This window comes from Carcharodon carcharias, chromosome 13 (assembly GCF_017639515.1).
Source record: "Carcharodon carcharias isolate sCarCar2 chromosome 13, sCarCar2.pri, whole genome shotgun sequence".
NCBI lineage: Eukaryota > Metazoa > Chordata > Chondrichthyes > Lamniformes > Lamnidae > Carcharodon > Carcharodon carcharias.
This window is the reverse complement of record NC_054479.1, coordinates 83,445,122-83,467,155: the sequence shown is the minus strand read 5'-3', so window position 1 is coordinate 83,467,155 and position 22,034 is coordinate 83,445,122. Positions and strand designations below refer to the sequence as shown.

The following is a 22,034-nucleotide window of genomic DNA, read 5'->3' as shown; positions in this document are numbered from 1 at the left end:
GGAGGGGAAGGGTCCAGTGGTCACAGTCCACGTAGGTACGAAACACATTGGCAGGTTGAGGAAGGAGGTTCTGCATAGTCAGTATGAGTTAAGTGAAGAGAGTCATACAGACTCGAAACATTAACTTGGTTTTCCTCTCTCCACAGATGCTGAGTTTTTCCATCATTTTCTGTTTATATTTACTAAATAATCCTCAGTGTGCTAAAAATTACGCTGACAACCAATTTAAGATCGTCAGTTAGGTTCAAAGTGCGGCACATTTGCGTGTACTGCAAGCTACATATATCAATACACAGGGCCCTGTTCTTTGCAGACAGAAAGAACATGTACACACATTACACCTATTTCAGCTAAGTAAGTGACAGCCATTCGCTGACTCATTCCTCAGGGCAATGCTCTGACCAATCAGGGTCAAGCTGCTTGGTTTAAATTTCAAACAATGCTTGGCAGTTAACTATCAGTCACCATCACTGGTGCATTCTCCATGGCAAAGCCTCTACCAGTCAGAGTCCACTTTCCAACCAATCAGCAGTCTCTCCTCAGAGTATAAATTGTTGTTTCCCCCTTATATTGGCATTCTTGAAGTGTCCTGATGAGTGCAAGAAGAAAAGCTTTGACATGTCTCTTTTCATCAGCAATACTCAAATCTAAAACTGGGTATTTGACATGACGAACAACATTACCAATGCCCCCAGTCCCCTGTTCTTCTCCAGCAAAAAGATTTAAAAATTGAATCTGGATTCCATTATAAAAAATGTCACTACATTTTTCATTTACCAATCTTCTCAGTTTACTCTGCATTTTACAAGTTTTTGGCTTGAACTACATCCAGTTCTAAATGATGTGCAACCTTAATACTCAGCATCTAAAATTTAACATTTAAAATTCCACTTAAACGAATATAGAACAGAATCATGCAACTGACATGAAGTGGCCTGACACAGCTTCAAGCACGAATTTACAATCGGAACTGATGAGGGGCATTTAAATATCAATAACAATATCAGTCATGGTTCTATATACAGCTTCTAATAGTTTCTCATGTTAATCTGCAGCACTAGTTTCTTATTAACCAAATAAGTAACCTGCATACTTACATTTGAAACTCAAGTGCTTTAAGACAAAAAGTTTGGACACATACCAACTTACACAGCCTCGTGGCTTTCAAATTTTCCTACAAGGATTCCCCACCCTAATTTCCAAAGACAATGCTAGCTAATCAAAAAGGAAAACAGCGCTATCATACCAAAAAAAACATGAGTAGACTAACAGGAATGAGTCAACAGATACAGAAAAACCACAGAAATTAGATAACTTCAGATCCCTGCGTAGACTCCCTAGTGCCTCAGAACCACAGTTTGAAAAGACTGTGCAGTTAAAACAGCCAATGAGAGTAATTGTCTTAAAATCAGTTTAGTGCAGAGGTGGTGAAAAATATTGAAATTAAATTGGTGATTAAATGGAAAAGTAGCAACTTGGCAATCAGAAATAAAGCATGTCATTTTATTTCTGGCTTATTCTTACGGCTTTAGTAATTTAGGATTAATATTGCCCTAATAAAGTTAAATAAGCATTTTAAGGTTATTACAGTAATATAGACAATCATCCCCAGAGAACAAAAGTTTCCTACAATCATCATCCAAGTTAAATCAGTCTAAACTTCATTGCTATGATGACAGAGGATAAGATTCTGTCTGATGCATCTTTTCCACAGCTCCACGTATGAACCCATCCAAGCAGATTCCCCCTCCCCCGCCACTGTACAGAGACCATCCTTATGGAAGTCACAAATTGACATGACCACAAAAAACTACCCTTCCTCATTCTTTACTTGCCTGAAGTCTCTGATACAGTTGACCACATCTTCCTTCTTCAAGCTGGGTGGGACTGCCTGGCTCCATTCCTATGCATCAGCGAATTTCCTATAATGGCTTTTCTCCCCTCTCCATGACTTGATACCTCCCATGCTTCACCTACATGCTTTCCCTCGCTGACATCATCTGAAAACATATCAGGTTGTACACGTACTCTGATAAAATTCAGCTCTAACTTAGCACCAACTCTCTCTCAATACAACCCAACATTAGAAAATCAGAAATTCTTCCAGCTAAATATTAGAAAAGCTAAAATTATCAAGTTTGGTTTCCATCACAAACTCCATTCCCTAGCCACCATCTCAATCCCTCTTCTTCATAACTGTCTGAGGCTAAACTTGATCCTTTGTAACTGTTTGAACCTTGGCTGAGCTTCAGGCCCACACCCTCTCCATTAGCTAGACTCCTACTTCTACCTATTAGCCAGTTTCACTCCTGTCTCAACTCATTAGCTGCAGAACCCTTCATTCATGCTCTTGTTACCTCAGATTCCATTATTCAAATGGTCTCCTGTCCTTCCATCATGTATCTTCCATAGACTTGAGGTTATCCAAAACTCAGATGCCTGTATCCTAACTTGTCCGAGTCCCGTTCACTTGTAATTATGTTCTCTGACCTACATGCGTTCCAGGCATGCCTCAAATTTAAACTCTTATCCTTTTCCAAAATTCCTCAATGGCCTTGTCCAACCATATTTTTAACCTCCTCTGGCCCTATTAACCTACAAGATCTCTAGTCTCTTGGGGAATCCCAATTTTCACTACTCCATTGTTGCCAGCTATGCCTTCAGCTGTCCGAGCCCCAACGTGCAGCATTCCCTTCCTAAATCTCTCTTCTCTTGCTCCTCTTTTAAAATGCTCCTGAAAACCAACCTCTGAACATGGTCATATACCTGTGAAGCACCTTTGGATGTTTTTCTTGGTTAAAAGTGCTGGATAAATTCATAGTGTTGTGTAAATTGTATAATCACAAATATTTTCAAAATGTCTTCTCTGCAAATCACAGTTGGCCTTTCAGGAACAAGCTAACTATTGTAATGTCAATGTAGGAAATGTGTCACCCTTGGTCAAGAAAGAAACACAAGGACATTCCTAGTACTACATGTCAGTCAGTTTAAAACAGTGATGGGCAAGGTTCTAGGAATAATAATCATAGAAAAAAATCAATAGGTACTTGGGAGAGGTCTGAGTTAATTAAGGAGGGGTGGCATGGATTTGTAAAAGGCAAATTTCACTTGACTAATCTGAGTTTTCTAATAATGTATCAGAGAAAGTTGAAGGGATTGCAGTAGTTGTTGCCTATTTGGATTTTAAGAAAGTATCTGATGAAGTTATCACAAAATGTTGATTAACAAAATTGAGGCTCATGGAATAGGAGGGTCAATGCCCAATTGGATAAAATAGTTGCTTAAGAAAGGAAAACATACAGGGGCAGTGGAAAGAGAGGTGATCAATAATTTCAAAAGGATATTGGATGGGTACTTGAGGGAAATAAACTTGCAAAGCTATGGGTTTGGAGCTCAAGAATGGGATTGACTGGATTGCTCTACAGACAACAAGCATGGATTTGATGGGCTGAATGGTCTCTATGACTCTCAAGTAAAGAGGTACCAGAAAGGTTAGTAGCACTTTAGATACCCAGTCTGGATGGAATTCACCCCATGTCACTGACGGAAGAAAGAGTAAAAATTACGGAGATGCTGGCCACATTCATTCAATCCACTTTATACATGGGATGATGCCAAAGGATGAGAGGATTACAAATGGTGCAGTCTTGTTCAAAGGGAGGAGAATAAACCTGGCAATTCCAAGTTTAACATCAGTAGTAGGAACAATAATCTGGAAAATTAACAATCACTTGAACAAGCTTGGATTAATAAAGGAGGGCCAACACTATTTGTTGTTGGGAGCAAATGGGAGTATAATAATGAGGTAACAGAGAGGGTGGATGTGGGCAGTGTAGTTAATGTGCATGGACTTCCAAAAGGCATTTCATTCAGAGCCACATAAGAAAGAGGTTAACAAAACTAAAGCCCATGGACCAAAAGGGGCGTGGTTACAAAACTGACTGAACAATTGAAAACGTTACGGTGAATGGCTGTGGGTGATAGTGATGCTTTGGACAGGTTGAAGAGGGAAGCAATGAGACTAATTCCCAGTCTAAAGCCCATCATAGCTTTCAAGATAGGCTATAAAAGTGGAGGCTGTACACTGTAGAGACTTACGGGTGATCTGACTGTGGTTAAGATGATGGAGGGAATAGGTCATGTTCCAGCTGACAGTTTGTTACAATTAAACAGGCTAGGGAGGATCAGGGGTCACAAATTTAAATCATGCAAGGCCAGATCCAGGAAAATAGGAATGGAATGGGTCATTCAGTCACTTCAGTTCCACCATTCAGTTAGATCTCAACTCTGCCTCATTTCCAGAAGCCACGTTACATATTAGGAGGTGGCTCTTTTCCAGACGTCCACTATTCTTAGGGAACATGCTGCCAGCAGATGCAGACTGTCTGAGTACCTTCAAGCAAAATCTAAACTTGTTTCCTGCTGAGGCACAGTTCACATTTTACTAAAGGTCAGTACTGCATATCAGTATTGAAGGGGAGATGATGATCTGGAATATTTTTCACCATGGCAAGGATCAGAGAAATGTCCTAGATTTTCTTCCCAAACTTGTTTCTCACCTCTCCTAGGAAATCATGCTGTTTTGGGTGGGCTGGAGGGTATATCACACAATTGTGTGGGTCTTTTCCCATCCGCCATGGTTAGAAGAATGAGATCCATCACTTACTGAGGGTTGGATGCACAGGAACAAATCTATTAGCTTAAAACTGTTTTGTTATTCTGTCTGCATTACCAAACATGTAACTGAACAGCAAAGCTAACGAAAAAGCTCCAGGAGACATAGAAATTGAGACACACCTACAAGAATGATGCAAGATATAAGTACCAAACAATTTAAAATGAAAGATATACAAAAAAATAACAGTGCAGTCCTGAAGGGCAGTTGGAGGAAATCTGAACCTGCATCTGATCACATTATATTCGATCTTGGAATGGTTTGTGTTAAAAATTGTTAAGTGCTCCATAACCCATGACATTAGTGCACATATTGCTTAACTCCATTTTGTTTTAAATTACAAATTTACAAACAGACTTCAATCTACTTATATGAATATCTACTTAGGCAGTTGTTCAATTTCCACAGTTTCTGGATTATGTGAACTGTCCCACATCAGAAGAGGATAAAAAAAAAAATCTTGGCCAGCCCACAGATAGAACACTAATGAATGTTGGCGTTACAAGAATTTACCTCTTCCCTTTGCAGCCAGAAGACACCAGAGGTCAGAGCTGTTACGTGGAGGAAATATAATTGAGGGAAAATCACAAGGATTAGGAAGCTAACTCAAACAAATATTGTTCTTGCACTTAAACTTCTCCCAATTTTCTGCTATCTTTCCAAGTTGGTGCTTTATGCTAGTATATAACTTAAATGGCCATAAGACAATCAATTTTACAATAGAGAAGAAAGGCATTTAGCCAATCACACTTGTACTGCTAGCCCTCAGACAGCTAGGTCCTTTATCCCTTGCCCATTCACATTTTTCCCCTAGTGCTTAGCCAAATGCATTCCAAAAGCTGTTTCATGCATAACACTGAATTGGAAGGTTCAGAAGGTTATTTGGCTTGGGGGTTATCACAGTCACTGACCTCAAAAAAGGCTACATGGCAGCTCTTCAGCTGAGTGGGAGGAAACACACAAGCACTGGATAGTGATAAAGAGCACAACACTAACTGATCTTTTTTCAAGTCAAAGTGGACAGAGGCAAATTTTTGAGCCAGTCAAGTTCAGCATGAATGAGAGATTAAATGTGGAATTTCCCAGGTCTCAGCAGTTCCTGACGGTGAGCAAGTCAGTCTTTAGTTGCTTGGGACTTTGGCTTTACATAAAGAATTAACACTGTCTCAACTTGCCCAATATAAATTAAATATGACAAGTAGTGAACATTATGAGGTTATATATGCTCAGCAAGATCTCATAATAGGTTCTTCGGGGCTATTTTCTTGTGCAGCCTTTTGTTTCTGAACTAGGATAGTAAAGGGAAACATAGTTTACCAAAATATTACCTTTATTGCTGAGCTGATTTGCAAGATTTTTAACTTGAACTACACCATCATTTGACAATCAAATAATCAGAGAACACCATATTAATGATTTGAGAAGTAACATGACCATTACCTGGCTGAGTAGCTGTCCATGGAAAATGGTGTTAATCACAGTCAGAACTCTCTTGATAAGATTTCGCTGTGATATTGGAATAGGGGCTGTACACATTGTTCTTGTGGCTTCCAACTCCTGTTGTACTTTATCCAACAGCTCACAGAGGAATTCCTGGGCATCTTGCTGGGCATATCCACGGAAGGTTGGGATGAGTCGCCATACACAGTGTAGCATAGCAAAGGGAGATACCAACGCCCACTTGCCAGACCACATGACCAGAAAAAGGGTGTGGAGTTCGTGGCACAGAGATATATGCTTTGAGCTTGGCTCCTTTAGTTGAATCAGCTCCCTATTTCTGCTCCTAGATGCTCCCCCACTTAATCCTTCTGAAAGACTTGGTCGTCTTGAACCCTTTTCCTCATCTATCAAAGATATACCTGTACTTGAATTAATGTCACTAATCAAATATTGCTGGCTAGAGGACCTAGTTTTCCCATTTGCTGTACTGGTCAGCAGTTCTTGGGTTTGACTTAAGTCAAAATGCAAGAAACACTCACAAAATATTTGCAAGTGACTTAGCACTTGCAGAATGGAGTTCATATAGCAGGTATTTCCCAGGTTTCTCAGTCCCGTCACACCAGGTGTGACAGTTGGTCTCCGTTTAATAGGGGAATCACCAATTTTTTTCAACCTAACTGTGCTTGAGGTAAGGCCAGTTGTTACTGCTGGATATTTTGCTGATGTCCGTGGAGCTGATGTGTCACTAATTTTAGAGGGTTCATTTATACGGGAACTCTTTCGGGGTGGTGTGCTCAGCAACTCGGCGTGCAGCCGCCGTTTTAGCTCTTGTCGTTTTTTTCTGGCTTCTTCCCTTTTCATTTCAGCCTCTTCCTTTAATTGTTCTTCTTCAAGTCTCAGCTTGCCACTGCATGTCAACGCAAACCAAGACTGGAAGACTTTAGACATGAGCAACTTACGCCGATGCCAAAGTGCCGTGAACATCCTATCTTCGTTCCGCAGCTGCGCTTGTGCACACCCCCGAGAAAGGTAGGAGTCATCACCTCCTGCCATTGACCGTAAAGTCCTGCCACTTCGAGTTGTACAGTCATAGTTCTGGCTCTTAATTGCACTTAATGTGCTCCGCAACAATTTTAGATCACCTGTTGCATTGTCATTCAGCACATAATCATCACAAATGTAACAAAATACATACAATTCATTCACTTCCAAGGCCACGGGGTGCTTACTTTCCTGAAAATGTTTTAGTGCATGTTCTTCATTGTATCGTCCACAAGCAACATGTGAACAATTGAGACATGCCCACATTGATTCTGTAGTATTGCAGTCCAAACAATGCCATTTTTGGGGGTTTAGGATTGAATGGTCCTGGGCAAGCCGAAGCCGCCCTACATGCTTGCATCTATCCATTGATTTCACGTGTTACCATTCTGAAAGATGCATGACAAACATCCAATATGTTAACCTGCAAGATATACAAAAGAAACTGAGCATGGATAACAATCATGAAAGTTCTCAATATCATAACTTAAACTTCCACAAGCAGGAAATGTGAGGCACAGTGTGTTGGTGCTTCAAAGTAAGTCGAAGTGCTAAGGGGCAATAAATTAAAAATTCCTCCACAGGAAAACTGACTTATAGAGGCATGCAGAGAGATCAGATATTTTCCCCAGATTTGGATGATTATTTACACAGGCCACAAGGACTCAAGCATAGTCTTCAGCTGAAAGGTGGCACTGCCTGAAGCCTGGTCACAGACCTCCCAACTTCCCTGACCAAAATTTAGTGCATGGAAGTCTAAACGGCAATTTTGAAAGAAATTTATCAGTTGCCCTTGAATTAACGTTGTGCGATTTTCCAGCTTTAAACATATGGTTCTTTTAATTTCAATCCATGGAAAACTATTGTTAAATAACTCGCCATTGTCTAAATTCACAAAACAATGATACACTGGCAAGTTACTGAAGTCATAAGAGCACTGTGGATTTGAACAAAAGCACAAGTTAGTTGTATTCTCACTAAATATGAGACAGAACAAGAGACCACCCAATGAATGTTAGCATTAGAGATATGATAGCACTTTCTGTCAATGAGTTGATAAAGTACATTATGCTGGATTCACTAATGATTTAACAGTGAAAAAGATAATCAATTATATGCATAACATATTGTAATGCCCATAGCCAAAGCTCATTTCTATAATTTTGCAAAACTGATGGCCAAACTGATGAGGTTTCACTAAAAAGAAAGTTGGGGGCCAGCGAAAAATTTTCCTTCAAGCTACTAAACTTCTTTTTCAGAATTTTATTTTAAAATTTTTGAAAGAATGTCATTTTTCCTACTGGTATGATATTCCTTCCCTGCTACACTGCTCCAATGCAGGGTAAGAGACAACAGGGGCCATAATGTGAGGGCAGCTGTATAGGAAATCTGCAATATCATGGTTCTCTTCACCAACCCCTGCTAAGGTTCAATGGTTTTTACACTAGTTTAAGGTTACAGTTCTCATTGTTTACCATGGAGCCACTCCAGAACGTGCAGACAAAATACTGCGGATGTTGGAAATTTTAAAAACGAAATGCTGGAAATACTCAGGTAACATCTGCAGAGAGGGAAATAAAATTTCAGGTCAATGACCTTTCATCAGCAGCAGAAAAAGCTAGAAATATAACGAATTTAATTTAAGTACAGAGGCAGGGAAAGCGGGCAGGAAAGAACAAAAGTAAAGGTCTATGACAGGTATATGATAGAAAGAAAGCAAAATACTACAGATGCTTGGAATCCGAAACAAAAACAAAAATTGGTGGAAAAACTCAGCAGGTCTGACAGCATCTGTGGAGAGGAAGACAGAGTTAACGTTTTGAGTTCACATGACTCCATCAGAAAACAGAAAATGCTGGTAAAACTCAGCAGGTCTGACAGCAGCTGTGGATCTTCAGAACAGTTCCAACAATTAGTACATTCTTTGCTCTAGTCCTTCTTGGGTCCCCTCCCTCACTTCTTTTTCTGGTACATTGATGATTAATGGTGCCATTTCCCACTCTCACTAAATTGGAAAATTACATCAATTTTGTTTCCAATTTCTAGCATCACCTTTACATGACCCATCTCTACTTCTCCCCTTCCCTTCCTTGACTTCTGTCTCCAATTCTGGGGAGTAGGTAGTAAACTAATATCTACCATAAACCCACTGACTTCCGGCAGCTACCTTAATGACACTTCCTCCTACCTCATTTCCTAGAAGGACTCTATTCCATTGTCTCAGCTGCCACATCTGCTCTGGCAATGCCATGGTCTGTACCAGTGCTTCCAACATGGCTTCCTTTATCTCAATCAAGGATTCTGCTCCACCATGAGTGAAAAGGCCCTCAATCAAATTAATCCTATTATTTGCTTTTCTGCCCCCATCCCTTCCCCTCTCTTCCTGGGCCACGATGGGGTTTCCTTAGTCCTTACTTCCCGACCCACCAACCTCCATATTCAACAGATCATCTGGCATTTCTGCCATTTCAAGTGCTAACACCATTACCAAATACATTTTCCCCACTGTTTTCAGAATTCCAAAAGGGCCGTTCCCTCTGTGACACCCTGCTCCACTCTTCAATAAACCCAAACACCACCCCCTTCTACTTGCCAAAGCAACTTCCCATCCAAGCACAAGGGACATAATACCTGCCCTTTTATCTCTTCCCTGCTCACGGTGCAGTGCTCCAAACACTCCTTCCAGGTGAAATAGCAATCTAAAGCAAGTTTTCAATTTAGTATAATGCATTCACTGCTCACTATACAGTCTCATTTACATTGAGACAACCAAATGCAGATTGGATGATTGCTTGGAGAGACACCTCAGTTCAGTCCGCAAGCATGACCCCAAGCTTCAGGTTGCTGGTCATTTTAATTCTCCTTCTCACTCCCATCTCGGTCTTCAGCCAGCACCTCTCTAATAAAAGTCAAAGGGCAGCACCTTATTTTCTGAGTAGATGCTTTATAGCCTTCTGGACTACGTGCTGAGTTCGACAATTTCAGATCATAACCTCTTTGCTCATTTTTTCAGATGGAAGCCAAGAGCAATGATTCTGCTGTTGCCATTTACACTTCCTCCAGACCCATATTTTGTTTCTTTACTTAACCCACTATCATCCTTTTGCCTTGCACCATCATCCCTTCCTTCCACAGATCTTCCCATTTGTTCTTTCCCTGCTTCTGTACTTGTTTAAAACCTTTTACACCTCAACCTTTTCCAGTATTGGTGAAGGGTCAAACTTGAAACGTTAAGTCCCCAAAGATGCTGCCTGAGCTGACTATTTCCAGCATTTTCTGTTTTTATTCCAGATTGCCCATTGGCAATATCATCAGAATAGTCCAGCACTGAGGGAGTCCTAACCCACTCCAAAAAGAAAATGATCAAATTCTATAGAATCAACTAATTTATTCTGTAATATGGAGTGCTTTCAACAGAAAGTGTTCCTGCAACACTTTCTTTTGCCTTTAAACCTCCGTGTTTCAATGGATGCTGTCAGTCATCCATTCTGGTTAAATCACCACTGGTTAGAAATCACTTGCATAATGAGTGTTTAATGCCTTCATAAAATTTTCCTTTGTTTGCATTTTCAGCAGGGGTGATGGATTTCCAATTGCCATTTGACTTGGGTACTGGAAACAACAACACACCCAGCCCTGTTGACCCTGTAAAGTCCTCTACTAACATCTGGGGGGCTTGTGTCAAAATTGGGAGAGCTGTCCCACAGACTACTCAAGCAATATGACAGTCATATTCAAAGAATCATGCCTTACAGCCAACGTCCCAGACTCCACCATCACCATCCCTGGCTACATCCTGTCGCACTGGCAGGACAGACCCACAGAGGTGGTGGTACAGTGGTATACAGTTGGGAGGGAGTTGCCCTGGGAGTCACCAACATCGACTTCAGACCCCATGAAGCCTCAAGGCAACACATCAAACATGGGCAAGGAAACCACCTGCTGATTACGGCCTACCATCTCCACCCCTCTTCCAGCTGATGAATCAGTGCTCCGCCATGTTGAACACTACTTGGAGGAACATGGAGGATGGCAAGGGCACAGAATGTACTCTGGGTGGGGATTTCAATGTCCATCACCAGGAGTGGCTTGGTAACACCACTACAGATCGAGCTGGCCAAGTCCTGAAGGACATATCTGCCAGATTGGGCCTGCAGCAGGCAGTGAGGGAACCAAGAGGGAAAAACCTACTTTACCCGGTCCTCACCAATCTACCTGTCACAGATGCATCTATCCATGACAGTATTGGTAGGAGGGAACACCCCACATTCCTTAGGGAGATGAAGTCCTGCCTTCACATTAAGTATACCCTCCATTGTGTCATGTCGCACTACCACTGTGCTAAATGGGATAGATTTTGAACAGATCCAGAAACTCAAAACAGTGAGCCATCTACAGAATTGTATTCAGCCATAATCTGTAACCTCATTGCCCCAGCATATCCCTTACCCTAACATTACCCTCAAGCTATGTATCAACAGAAAATGCTGGAAAAGCTCAGTAGGTCCAACAGCATCTGTGGAAAGACAGAGTTAACGTTTCAGTGCTCTGAAGAAGGGTCATATGGACTCGAAACGTTAACTCTGTCTTTCTCTCCACAGATGCTGTTAGAGCTGCTAAGGTTTTCCAGCATTTTCTGTTTTTGTTTCAGATTTCCAGCATCTGCAGTATTTTACTTCTATATTAAGCTGGGTATCAAGCCTGGTTCAATGAAGAATGCAGGAAGTCATGCCAGGAGCAGCACCAGGCATACCTAAAAATGAGGCATCAACCTGGCGAAGATACAGCTCAGGGCAACTTGCGTGCCAAACAGTGGAAACAGCATACGATAGACAAAGCTAAATGATCCCACAACCATGGATAAGATCAATGCTCTGCAATCCTGCACATCCAGTTCGCGAATGGTGGTGTACAATTAAACAATTAACACAAGGAGGTGGCTTCACAAACATCCCATCCTCAATGATGGGGGAACCCAGCATATCAGTGCAAAAGATAAGGCATTTGCAACAATCTTCAGCCAGAAGTGCCGAGTGGATGATCCAGCTTGGCCTCCTCTTGATGTCCCCAGTATCAGAGATGCCAGTCTTCAGAATTCGATTTACTCCACCTGATATCAAGAAACAGCTGAAAGCATTGGATACTGCAAAAGCCCTGACAACATTCCTGCAATGGCACCGAAGACTTGTACTCCAGAACTAGCTGTACCCCTAGCCAAGCTGTTCCAGTACAACTACAACACACCTGACAATGTGAAAAATTGCCCAGATATGTCCTGTCCACAAAAAGCAGGATAACACCAGTCAGGGCAATTACCCCACCCCATCAGAGTTTCTTGATCATCAGCAAAATGATGGAAAGTGTCGTCGACAGTGCTATCAAGCTGCACTTCACAGCAATAACCTGCTCAGTGACGCTCAGTTTGGGTACCACCAGGGCCACTCGGCTCCTGACCTCATTACAGCCTTGGTTCAAACAGAGACAAAAGGTTTGAACTTAAGAGGAGAAGTGAAAGTGACTGCCGTTAACTTTAAGATAGCATTTGGCCAAGTGTGGCGTCAAGGAGCCCTAGCAAAATTGAAGTCTATGGGAATCGGGGGAAAATTCCACCGGTTATACCTAGCACAAAAGTCGGTTGTGGCTGTTTGGAGGCCAATCATCTCAGACCCAGGACATCACTGCAGATGTTTCTCAGTGTAGTGTCCTAGGCTCAACCATTACAGATGCTTCTCTCCATCATAAAGTCAGACGTGAGGATGTTCGTTCTTGGCTGCACAATGTTCAGCACCATTCACAACTCTCCAGATACTGAAGTAGTCCGTACCAATATGCAGCAAAACCTGGGCAGCATTCAGGCTTGGACTGATAACTAGCAAGTAACATTCACATTAGGGGGATATGATGGCATAGTGGTAATGTCACTGGACTAGTAATCCAGAGGCCCAGCCCTGAATACTGCTCTGGGGGCATGGGCTCAAATCCCAACCATGACAGTTGGTGGAATTTAAATTCAATTGAAAATAAATCTAGAACATAAAGCTAGCCTCAGTAATGGTGACCATGAAATGACTGATTGTCATAAAAAAAATCTGGTTCATTAATGTGCTTTAGGGAAGGAAATCTGCCATCCTTACTTGGTCTGGCCCATGTGACTCCAGACCCACAGCAATATGGTTGACTCTTAAATGCCCTATAAAATGGCCTTGCAAGCACTCAGTTCAAGGGCAATTAGGGATGGGCAACAAATGCTGACCTTGCTGGCATTGCCCACATCCCATGAAAAACATTCAGGCTTGGGCTAAGTGGCAGGTAACAATCGTACCACACAAATGCCAGGAAATGACCATCTCCAACAAGAGAGCCTCTAACCATCTCCCCATGACATTCAATGGTAATGCCATCATTGAACCCTCCACTATCAACATCCTGGGGATTACCATTGACCAGAAACTAAACTGGACAGGCCACATAAATACCGTGGTTACAACAGCAGGTCAGAGGCTAGGAATCGTGTGTTGACTAACTCAGCTCCTGACTTCCCAAAGCCAGTCCATCATCTACTAGGCACAAGTCAGGAGTGTGATGGAATATTCTCCACTTGCCTGGATGAGCACAGCTCCATCAACACTCAAGAAGCTCAACACCATGCAGGACAAAGCGCTTGCTTGACTGGCACCCCATCCACCACCTTTAACATTCGCTCCCTCCACTACCGAGACAGTGGCAAGTGTGTACCATCTACAAGTGCACTATAGCAACTCACCAAGGTTCCTTTGAAAGCATCGCCCAAACCCATGAACTCCACCACCTAGGACAAGGGCAGCAGATGCATGGGAACAACACCACCTGCAATTTCCCTTCCAAAGCACACACCATCTTGGCTAGAAATTATATCACCTTTCCTTCACTGTCACTGGGTCAAAATCCTGGAACTCATTTCCCAGCAGCACTGCATGTACCTGCACCAGATGTTCAACAGCGGTTCAAGTTGGTGGCTCACCCCTACTTTCTCAAAGGCAATGAGGGATGGGCAACAAATGCTGTCCTTGCCAACAATGCCCACATCCCATGGAAGAATAAAAAAATTGGATAAGTCGTGAATAAAAAAATGCCATGTGAATGCAGTGTGAGACTGTCGAGACTGACAGTAATAATTTCTACTTTTATGGAAGGGTATTGGGCCTTACTGAATTATAACCTAATTTGGCCAGAATATTCAACAATTACTCAAGAATTGTGAGAAAGTTGCTTTTGTTGTGGTTTATTTTTACATAACCATTAGGTTAACATGTGGTATGTCATTTCCTGACCCAAATGATTCAAATGCTATTGTTTTACACTAGTTATTGCAAAACAATAACAAAGTTGACGTTTCGAGTCCTCATGACCCTTCAACAGAACTAAGTAGAAGCCGATGCTGCCAGAGCTGCTGAGTTTTTCCAAGTATTTCTGTTTTTGTTTTAAATTGTAGACATGTCCATTTTAAAAAGAACATCCCATTATCCATCAGAAAGGAAGGGGCCTCCCAGGGTGTGATGGAAATTATGGCATAAAATTTAAGAATGCCCAAAATTTGGTTTTACATGTATGGTGTGTAATCTAAGCCAAAAATCAAGTGCATTAGTCAGGGTGTGCTGCATGGTGAAGAGGTGCAGTCTTTCAGATGAGGTGCTAAACTGATGTTATAACTGAAAACTCTGCTGGTTCAAGTGAATATCAAAGATTGCACAGCATTATTTGAAAAACAAGGGTTTCTCCCACTGCATTTTCCGATGGCAATTTAAACTAAAGAAAACAGACTAGTATTTCATATGATGGATGTTTTCAGGGTACTGTGGATTCAAAACAGCTGCCATGTTCACTGCCATAACATTCAACATGCCAAAAGTTCAATTTCAATTCATGAAGTATTTTGATGTGAAAGGGGATACCCAAAAACAAACATTATAGTACAGAATTACTCTTGGCAAAGGAATGAGGATAAGCATAGAAATAAAAACCAATGCTCTGTTCCAGAGGAAATCGTGAAATAATGGGCTGTTCACTAAGAGAATATTCTCAAAAATCATAGTAAATAAGCAAAGTGGTAGATAATTATAGTATGCCTAATGGAACCATTAAAATCTGTTGACTGGCAGTAGCAACCTGCGTCCAAGTACCATCATCCACAGGCAGGATGGAATGAATTTCACCACCCAGTCCACAATAAATATTATGGCAGGTTAGCTCAGCATATTGAATGCACAATTGCAGCACAAACTGGGAGGACAGGCAATACTGGATTTAGCAATGAGTACTGTGCCAGAAAGTGTTAATATTTTGCAAATCGTGACCATGTGATGGATCCTGATTCATTATAATCTTTCCAGTCCAGAAATCTGGAGTCTGGAAACATCAGTGATCTGGAAATTTTTTGAACAGACCCACGGACTCGCCACTCGACTGTTGGGGACCTGCAACAAATCAGGAAAGCATGGGCTCAACAATTTTCAGACAGAGGGTAAAAAATGGCAGGTGATAGGGGGGACATGGTGGTGGTGCAATGCAGAAAAACTCAGGGCAAGGTTGCAAAGCCAATTGATTTCTAACTCTAGAGTGTCCCTGTCAGTCTGACTGTCTCTCTCTCTGTCTGTCTATTTCTCCATCCAACCTTCTTGCTTTCTCTCCCTGGCTCTCTCTTACTCTGTCTTTCTTTCTGTCTGTCTCTCCTTTGCCCCTTCCTCTCCTTTGGCAGTGGTGCTTTTAAGCAGACCCAAGGATTTCCAGGGTAGAGTTTGATTTTTTTTTTAAACCCTCCCATCGTATCTTAAAAAAGTGCAACAAAAACATGGAAGATACAGTATTTGGATAAGTAAAACTATTTTTATTACTACTTCATAATGTTTTTCACTGTTTTATGCTTCAAGTAAATAAATATATTTACGGCGTTATCCAGTTCACTCACTTGTGGTTAGGCAGTCTGGTGTCAATCCAGAAAATTCTAAAATCCAGAAATGACTTGGCCCCAAGCATTCCAGGCTGGAGAAGTCATAGTGGATTCAACTTGCGGACAAGAATCACAAACAGTAATTTTAAATTTAAGTCAGGCAAACGTTGTGTCCCTTGTTGTTTAAAAAATATTGCACAAATACACTTGTCTTTAAAAACCCAACAATTTCATGTAACATACCAAAATGCTTCAAGAAACAGAAACATAGAAAATAGGAGTAGGTCGCTCGGCTCCTTGAGCCTGCTCCGCCACTCAACACGATCATGGCTGATCCCCTATCTCAGCGTCATACTCCTGCGTTCTCCCCATATCCTTGACACCTTTAGGATCCAGAAATCTTTCTACTTTCTTCTTAAATATATTCAGCGACTCGGGGTCCACAGCCTTCTGTGGTAGAGAATTCCATAGGTTCACCACTCTGAGTGAAGAAGTTTCTTATCTCAGTCCAAAATGGTCTACTCCATATCTTGAGACTGTGACCCCTTGTTCTATACACCCGCCCCCCAGCCAGAGGAAATATCATCCCTGCATCCAGTCTGTCCAACCCTCAGAATTTTATGTTTCAATGAGATCTCCTCTCATTCTTCTAAACTCCAATGAATACAGGACTAGTCAACCCAATCTCTCCTCATACAACAATCTTGCCATCCCAGGGATCAACCCAGGAACCTTCGCTGCACTCTCTCTATGGCAGGCTAAAATTGCATACACTACTCCAGGTGTGCTCTCACCAAGGCTCTGTACAGCAGCAAGATATCCTTGCTCCTGTATTCAAGTACTCTCGCAATGAAGGCCAACATACCATTTGCATTAACTGCTTGCTGCACCTGCATACTTGCTTTCAGTGATTGGTGTACAAGAACCCCCAGGTCCCTTTGTACATCAACATTTCCCAATCACCATTTAAATACTCAGCAATTCTGTTTTTCCTACCAGATTGGATAAGTTCACACTAATCCACGTTATACAGCATCTGCCATGTATCTGCCCACTCAACCTGTCTAAATCGCCTTGAAGTTTCTTAACACCCTCATCGCTCACATCCCCACCAAGTTGCATGTCGTCAGCAAACTTGGAAATATTACATTTGGTTCCATCATCCAAATCATTAATATATATTGTGAATAGCTGGGACCCAAGCACTGATCCCGGCAGTACCCCACTAGTCACTGCCTGCCACTCTTAAAAAAACCCATTTATTCCTACTCTTTGTTTCCTGCTGGCTAACAAATTCTCAATCCATGCCAATAGATTACCCCCAATCCCATGAGCTTTAAGTTTACACACTAACCTCTTGTGGGAACTTTATCAAAAGCTTCTGAAAATCCAAATACACCACATCCACTGGTTCTCTTATCTATTCTGCCAATTAAGTCCTCAAAGAGCTCCAGTAGGTTTGACAAACGTGATTTTCCTTTCATACATTCATGTTGACTTTGTCTAATCCCATTGATATTTTCTAAGTGTCCCGTTATCACCTCTTTTATAATAGGCTCTAGCATTTTCCCTACTAAGATTAGGCTAACCGGTCTATAATTCTGTATTTTCTCCCGCTCTCCTTTTTTAAATAGTGGGGTTATATCTGCCACCTTCCAATCTGCCAGGACTGTTCCAGAATCTACAGAATTTTGGAAGATAGCAACCAAGATATCCACTATTTCCACGGCCACCTCCTTTAGTACCCTGGGAAGTAGATTATCGGGCCCGGGGAATTTATCGGCTTTCAGTTCCATTAATTTCTCCAGCAATATTGTTTTAGTAATACTAATTTCTTTCAATTCTTCCTTCTCACTAGGTCCTTGGGTTCCTAATATTTCTGGGGAGTTATTTGTGTCTTCCTCCATGAAGACAGAACTAAGATAGTTGTTTAACTGCTCTGCCATTTCCTTGCTTTCTTTTATAAATTCTCCCGTTTCAGTCTGTAGGGGATCTGCATTTGTCTTCATTAATCTTTTTCTTTCTACTTACTTATAGAAGCTTTTACAGCCTTTTAAGTTCCTTGCAAATCTACTCTCATACTCTAAATTTCTCTTCTTAATCGCTTGGTCATTCTTTGCTGAATTCTAAACTGCTTCCAATCCTCAGGCTTGCTACTTTTTCTAGCAACTTTATATGACTCCTCTTTGGATCTAATACTATCCTTAATTTCTTTTGTTAGCCATGGTTGGGCCGCTTTTCCTGTTGTGTTTTTGCACCAGAAAGAAGCGTGTAACTGTTGCAATGTGTACATTCATTCCTTAAATATTAGTCATTGTCTATCCACCGTGATGCCTTTTAATGAAGTTCGCTTTTGTGAAGAAGCGATCAAAAGATGTTTAATCAGGAGTTATGTTGCTATGGAAATACATGGAGCAGCAGTCAGGTGTTTCCCAGAAAGAGGGAAAAATCTGAGTGAAAATGGCTCCAAACTGCACCTCCTAGAAACAAGCGTTACACTTCTTCCAGCCAGCTGGTGAAGGAGATGACCAGAAGTCAATCTTTACTCAATTTTAGATTCAATCGCAAAGCGAGATATTATAAACGTTAAGCTCCTAACCCTACAACAACCCATCAATGTTAATAAGTGAATAAAGAGTGCCAAAAGGATTTAGTTTTTATTACAGTGCCCCTTTAAGGAGCTGTCAATTTGTTGCGCAGATTTTACTCAAGGGCATAAAGTGCCGCAGGGACTCGAGTGCGTCACCAGCCCTTGGAACGTAATTTTAATTTGATAGGTTTCCTTTGTAGTTTTGTTATAGTTTCAGTGCCCCTTTAAGGGGTTAATTAGTTAATTTCTCCATTTGGTTTCAGTTTACTCAAAAGAGTATAACGAGTGCCACCCACCCCACCTATTGACACAACCTTAATTTATACAACAGAGCACAGTTATCACGTAGCTCAAGCTGACTGGGATAACTATGTGGAAGGGTGTAAAATGACTCATCTTAGCAAGCTGTACCATGGCTAAAAAGACAATGAGATGAAGGGATAAAAGAGAAACGAAAAGCAAAAAAGTGCAACCTTCAGAGAAAGATGAATCAATATGGGGGTGGGGGGGTGGAGGAAGAGGTGATAAAAGAAACTTGAATATGATTATGGCAATAATCAGAAATCCTACATTGGACCTTGCTACTTCAGAGTGAAATGAATAATGCTATTCCTTCACAAACGTACCATTGGAATAGCTTTTTTAAAAATCTTTGTAAAAGGCAAAGTAATTTACAAGAGCCGTACAACTTGAAAAAAATATATAAAATTTATTTTGCTGCGGCCCTCAGGGTTCAACAAAAAACACTGGTTTGAAATTCAATGGAGCTTCTGATTATATATACAGAAGGCGATACTAGTAACAGTTTTGACCTCGAGGACTAGAGTCAGGAGACATGAAAACTAGGTTAACAATAAGCAATATAGGAATAGAATGTGATGAAGTATAACCACAATAAACACTACAAGTAGTAACCAATAGTGTCAATATATCACCAAATGTCACATTGGTCTTAAGGAAGCACTGTAATTCACCAGCAACAATAAGAACTTTAATCAGTTTTCTGAACAATACTAAATAAACGATATGTAACGGGGTCAGAATAGATTAATTTAGCATGTCTGACACACTTCTGCATAACTCTTTGCTTTTAAATTCACATAAGGAACTCCAGTCGGATTGGAAAAAGGGCAAAAAACAGGGCACAAAGTGTAGAGAGAAGATACCATGAAAAACAGAATAATTGAAAAAAAATAGGAAAAATGTACAATTTTAAGCAGCATATATTTTAAGATTGCGCTCATGACTTTGGTACCAGGGCGAGTAATATTTGGCACTGAACTTACAATTAATGCAAGACATGCTACATGGGTCTAAAAACAAAGCTAAAGCCATTTAGATACTATTCCAACGTTCACCTGACCTTCCCACCTAGCACCCTTGATAGGAACACAGGAAATAGGGGCAGGAGTAGTCCACTCGGAGAATTCCAAATATTCACCATCCTGAGCGAGGAAATTCCTCTTCTCAGTCCTAAATGACCAACCTCTTATTCTGAGACTGTCTCTCCTGGTTTTAGAACCCCCAGCCAGGGAAACATCCTTTCTGCATCTACCCTGTCAAGCCATGTAAGAATTTTGTAGGTCTCAATGAGGTCACCTCTCATTCTTCTAAACTCTAGAAAATACAGGTCCAGCAGGTTCAGACTCCTCAATCTCCCCTCATAGGACAATCCTGCCATCCCAGGAGTCAGTCTGGTGAACCTCTGTTGCACTCCCGCTATGGCCAGTATATCCTCCCTTAGGCAAGGAGGCCAAAACTGCACACACGATGCCAGGTGTGGTCTCACCAAGGCTCTATACAACTGCAGCAACATTTCTTTACTCCTGTACTCAAATCCTCTTGCAATAAAGGCCAACATACCATTTGCCTTCCTAATTGCTTGTTGCACCTGCATGTTAGCTTTCAGTGACTTGTGAACAAGTACACCCAGGTCCCTTCGGATATCAACAATTGTTTATTATAATAAAAAGTGTGTGTAATTGATGGTCAGGATAAAAGCTGTAGACTGTAGAAAGACATCAATAAACTGATTGGTTAGGCAGAAAAGTAGCAAATGAAATTCATTCCAGAGAAGTGGGGTTAATGCATTTGGGGAAGGCTTATGAGGCAAGGGAATAGACAATATATGGTTGGATACTAAGTGTAGAGGAACAGAGGCACCTTGCAACACATGTCCACAGATCCCTGAAGATGGTAGGACAGCTAGATAAGGTGGTCAAGAGTGCATGCAGGACACATGTCATTATTTGCTGAGGAAAATTATATAAGAGAGGGAGATTATGCTAGAACTGTATAAAACACTAGTTAGGCCAGTTCTAGAGTACTGCATACAATTCTGCTCACCACATTACAGGAAGGATGTGATTTCACTCAAGAGGGTACCGAGGAGATTTACAAAGATATTGCCAGGAATTAAGATTTTAGCTATGCAGGAAGATTGGATTGGCCGGGGTTGTTTCCTTTGGAACAGAGGAGGTTGAGGGGTGATCAAATTGAGGTGTATAAAATTAAGAGGGCCCCAGGTATAGTGCATAGGTAGGACCTATTTCTCTAAGCCAAATAGTCAATAATAAGAGGGCATAGATTTAAAGGATTAGAGGGGAGTTGAGGAGAACTTCTTTCACCCAGAGGGTGGTGGGGGTCTGGAACTCACTTCCTGAAAGGCTGGTAGAGGCAAAAACACTCACGGGATTTAAAAAGTACTTGGAAATACACTTCAAATTTTGTAACCTAGAGGGCTACAGACCAAGAGGTGGAAAGTGGGTTTTAGGCTGTGTAGTTTTTTTTGGCTGGCATAGATGTGATGGGCTGAATGGTCTCATTATGTGCCGTGAATTTTCCATATTTCTAAATCTCTCCATGGCCTCAGTCATCCTTATCCCTGTAACCACCTCCAGCACCGAATCTGCCCTGTTTGTGTGCCTCTTAAATGAACTGCTGCTTGATGCGTAGCCTGTTCATCCCACGCGTGGCACATTCCTGACTGCTGCATGGTCAGCCCTTTGTGGTACTGCGCTTCTCCAATTGAGGCCTCTTGCACATCCCTGATTTTCATTGTTCCACCTGCGGCAACTGTGTCTTCATCTTGCCAGGCCTTAAGCTCTGGAGATATTGCTTTAACACACTGCAGCTCAGTGATTTGGGCTCATGAAGGAATGCAACAACTGGTTTCACAATTTTCTCTGCTTAAAGACTATGCTAAGTCTATGAGTCAGTGTCCTTCCCAACATAAAACACAACAGTATTTGAGATCAAATGAAACGAAAACTGGGTTGGAACTCAAGTGTGAAAAGTGGAATGATGATTTTTAAAAGAATTATCTCTGGGGAAAAATAAGTTTGAACTGCAACACAGAGTAA

The 22,034-nt window shown here is 41.4% G+C and overlaps 1 protein-coding gene across 1 annotated transcript in view; it reads right to left on the bottom strand.

Moving 5' to 3' along the window:
* The window catches only part of usp44 (ubiquitin specific peptidase 44), a 52,520-nt gene that overhangs the window by 19,229 nt on the left and 11,257 nt on the right, over positions 1-22,034 (bottom strand). The window contains exon 2 of the mRNA XM_041202687.1: positions 6,116-7,580. Within this exon, the coding sequence (XP_041058621.1) occupies positions 6,116-7,525 (1,410 nt within the window). The 5' untranslated portion in view covers positions 7,526-7,580. The remainder of the gene's footprint in view (positions 1-6,115; positions 7,581-22,034) is intronic.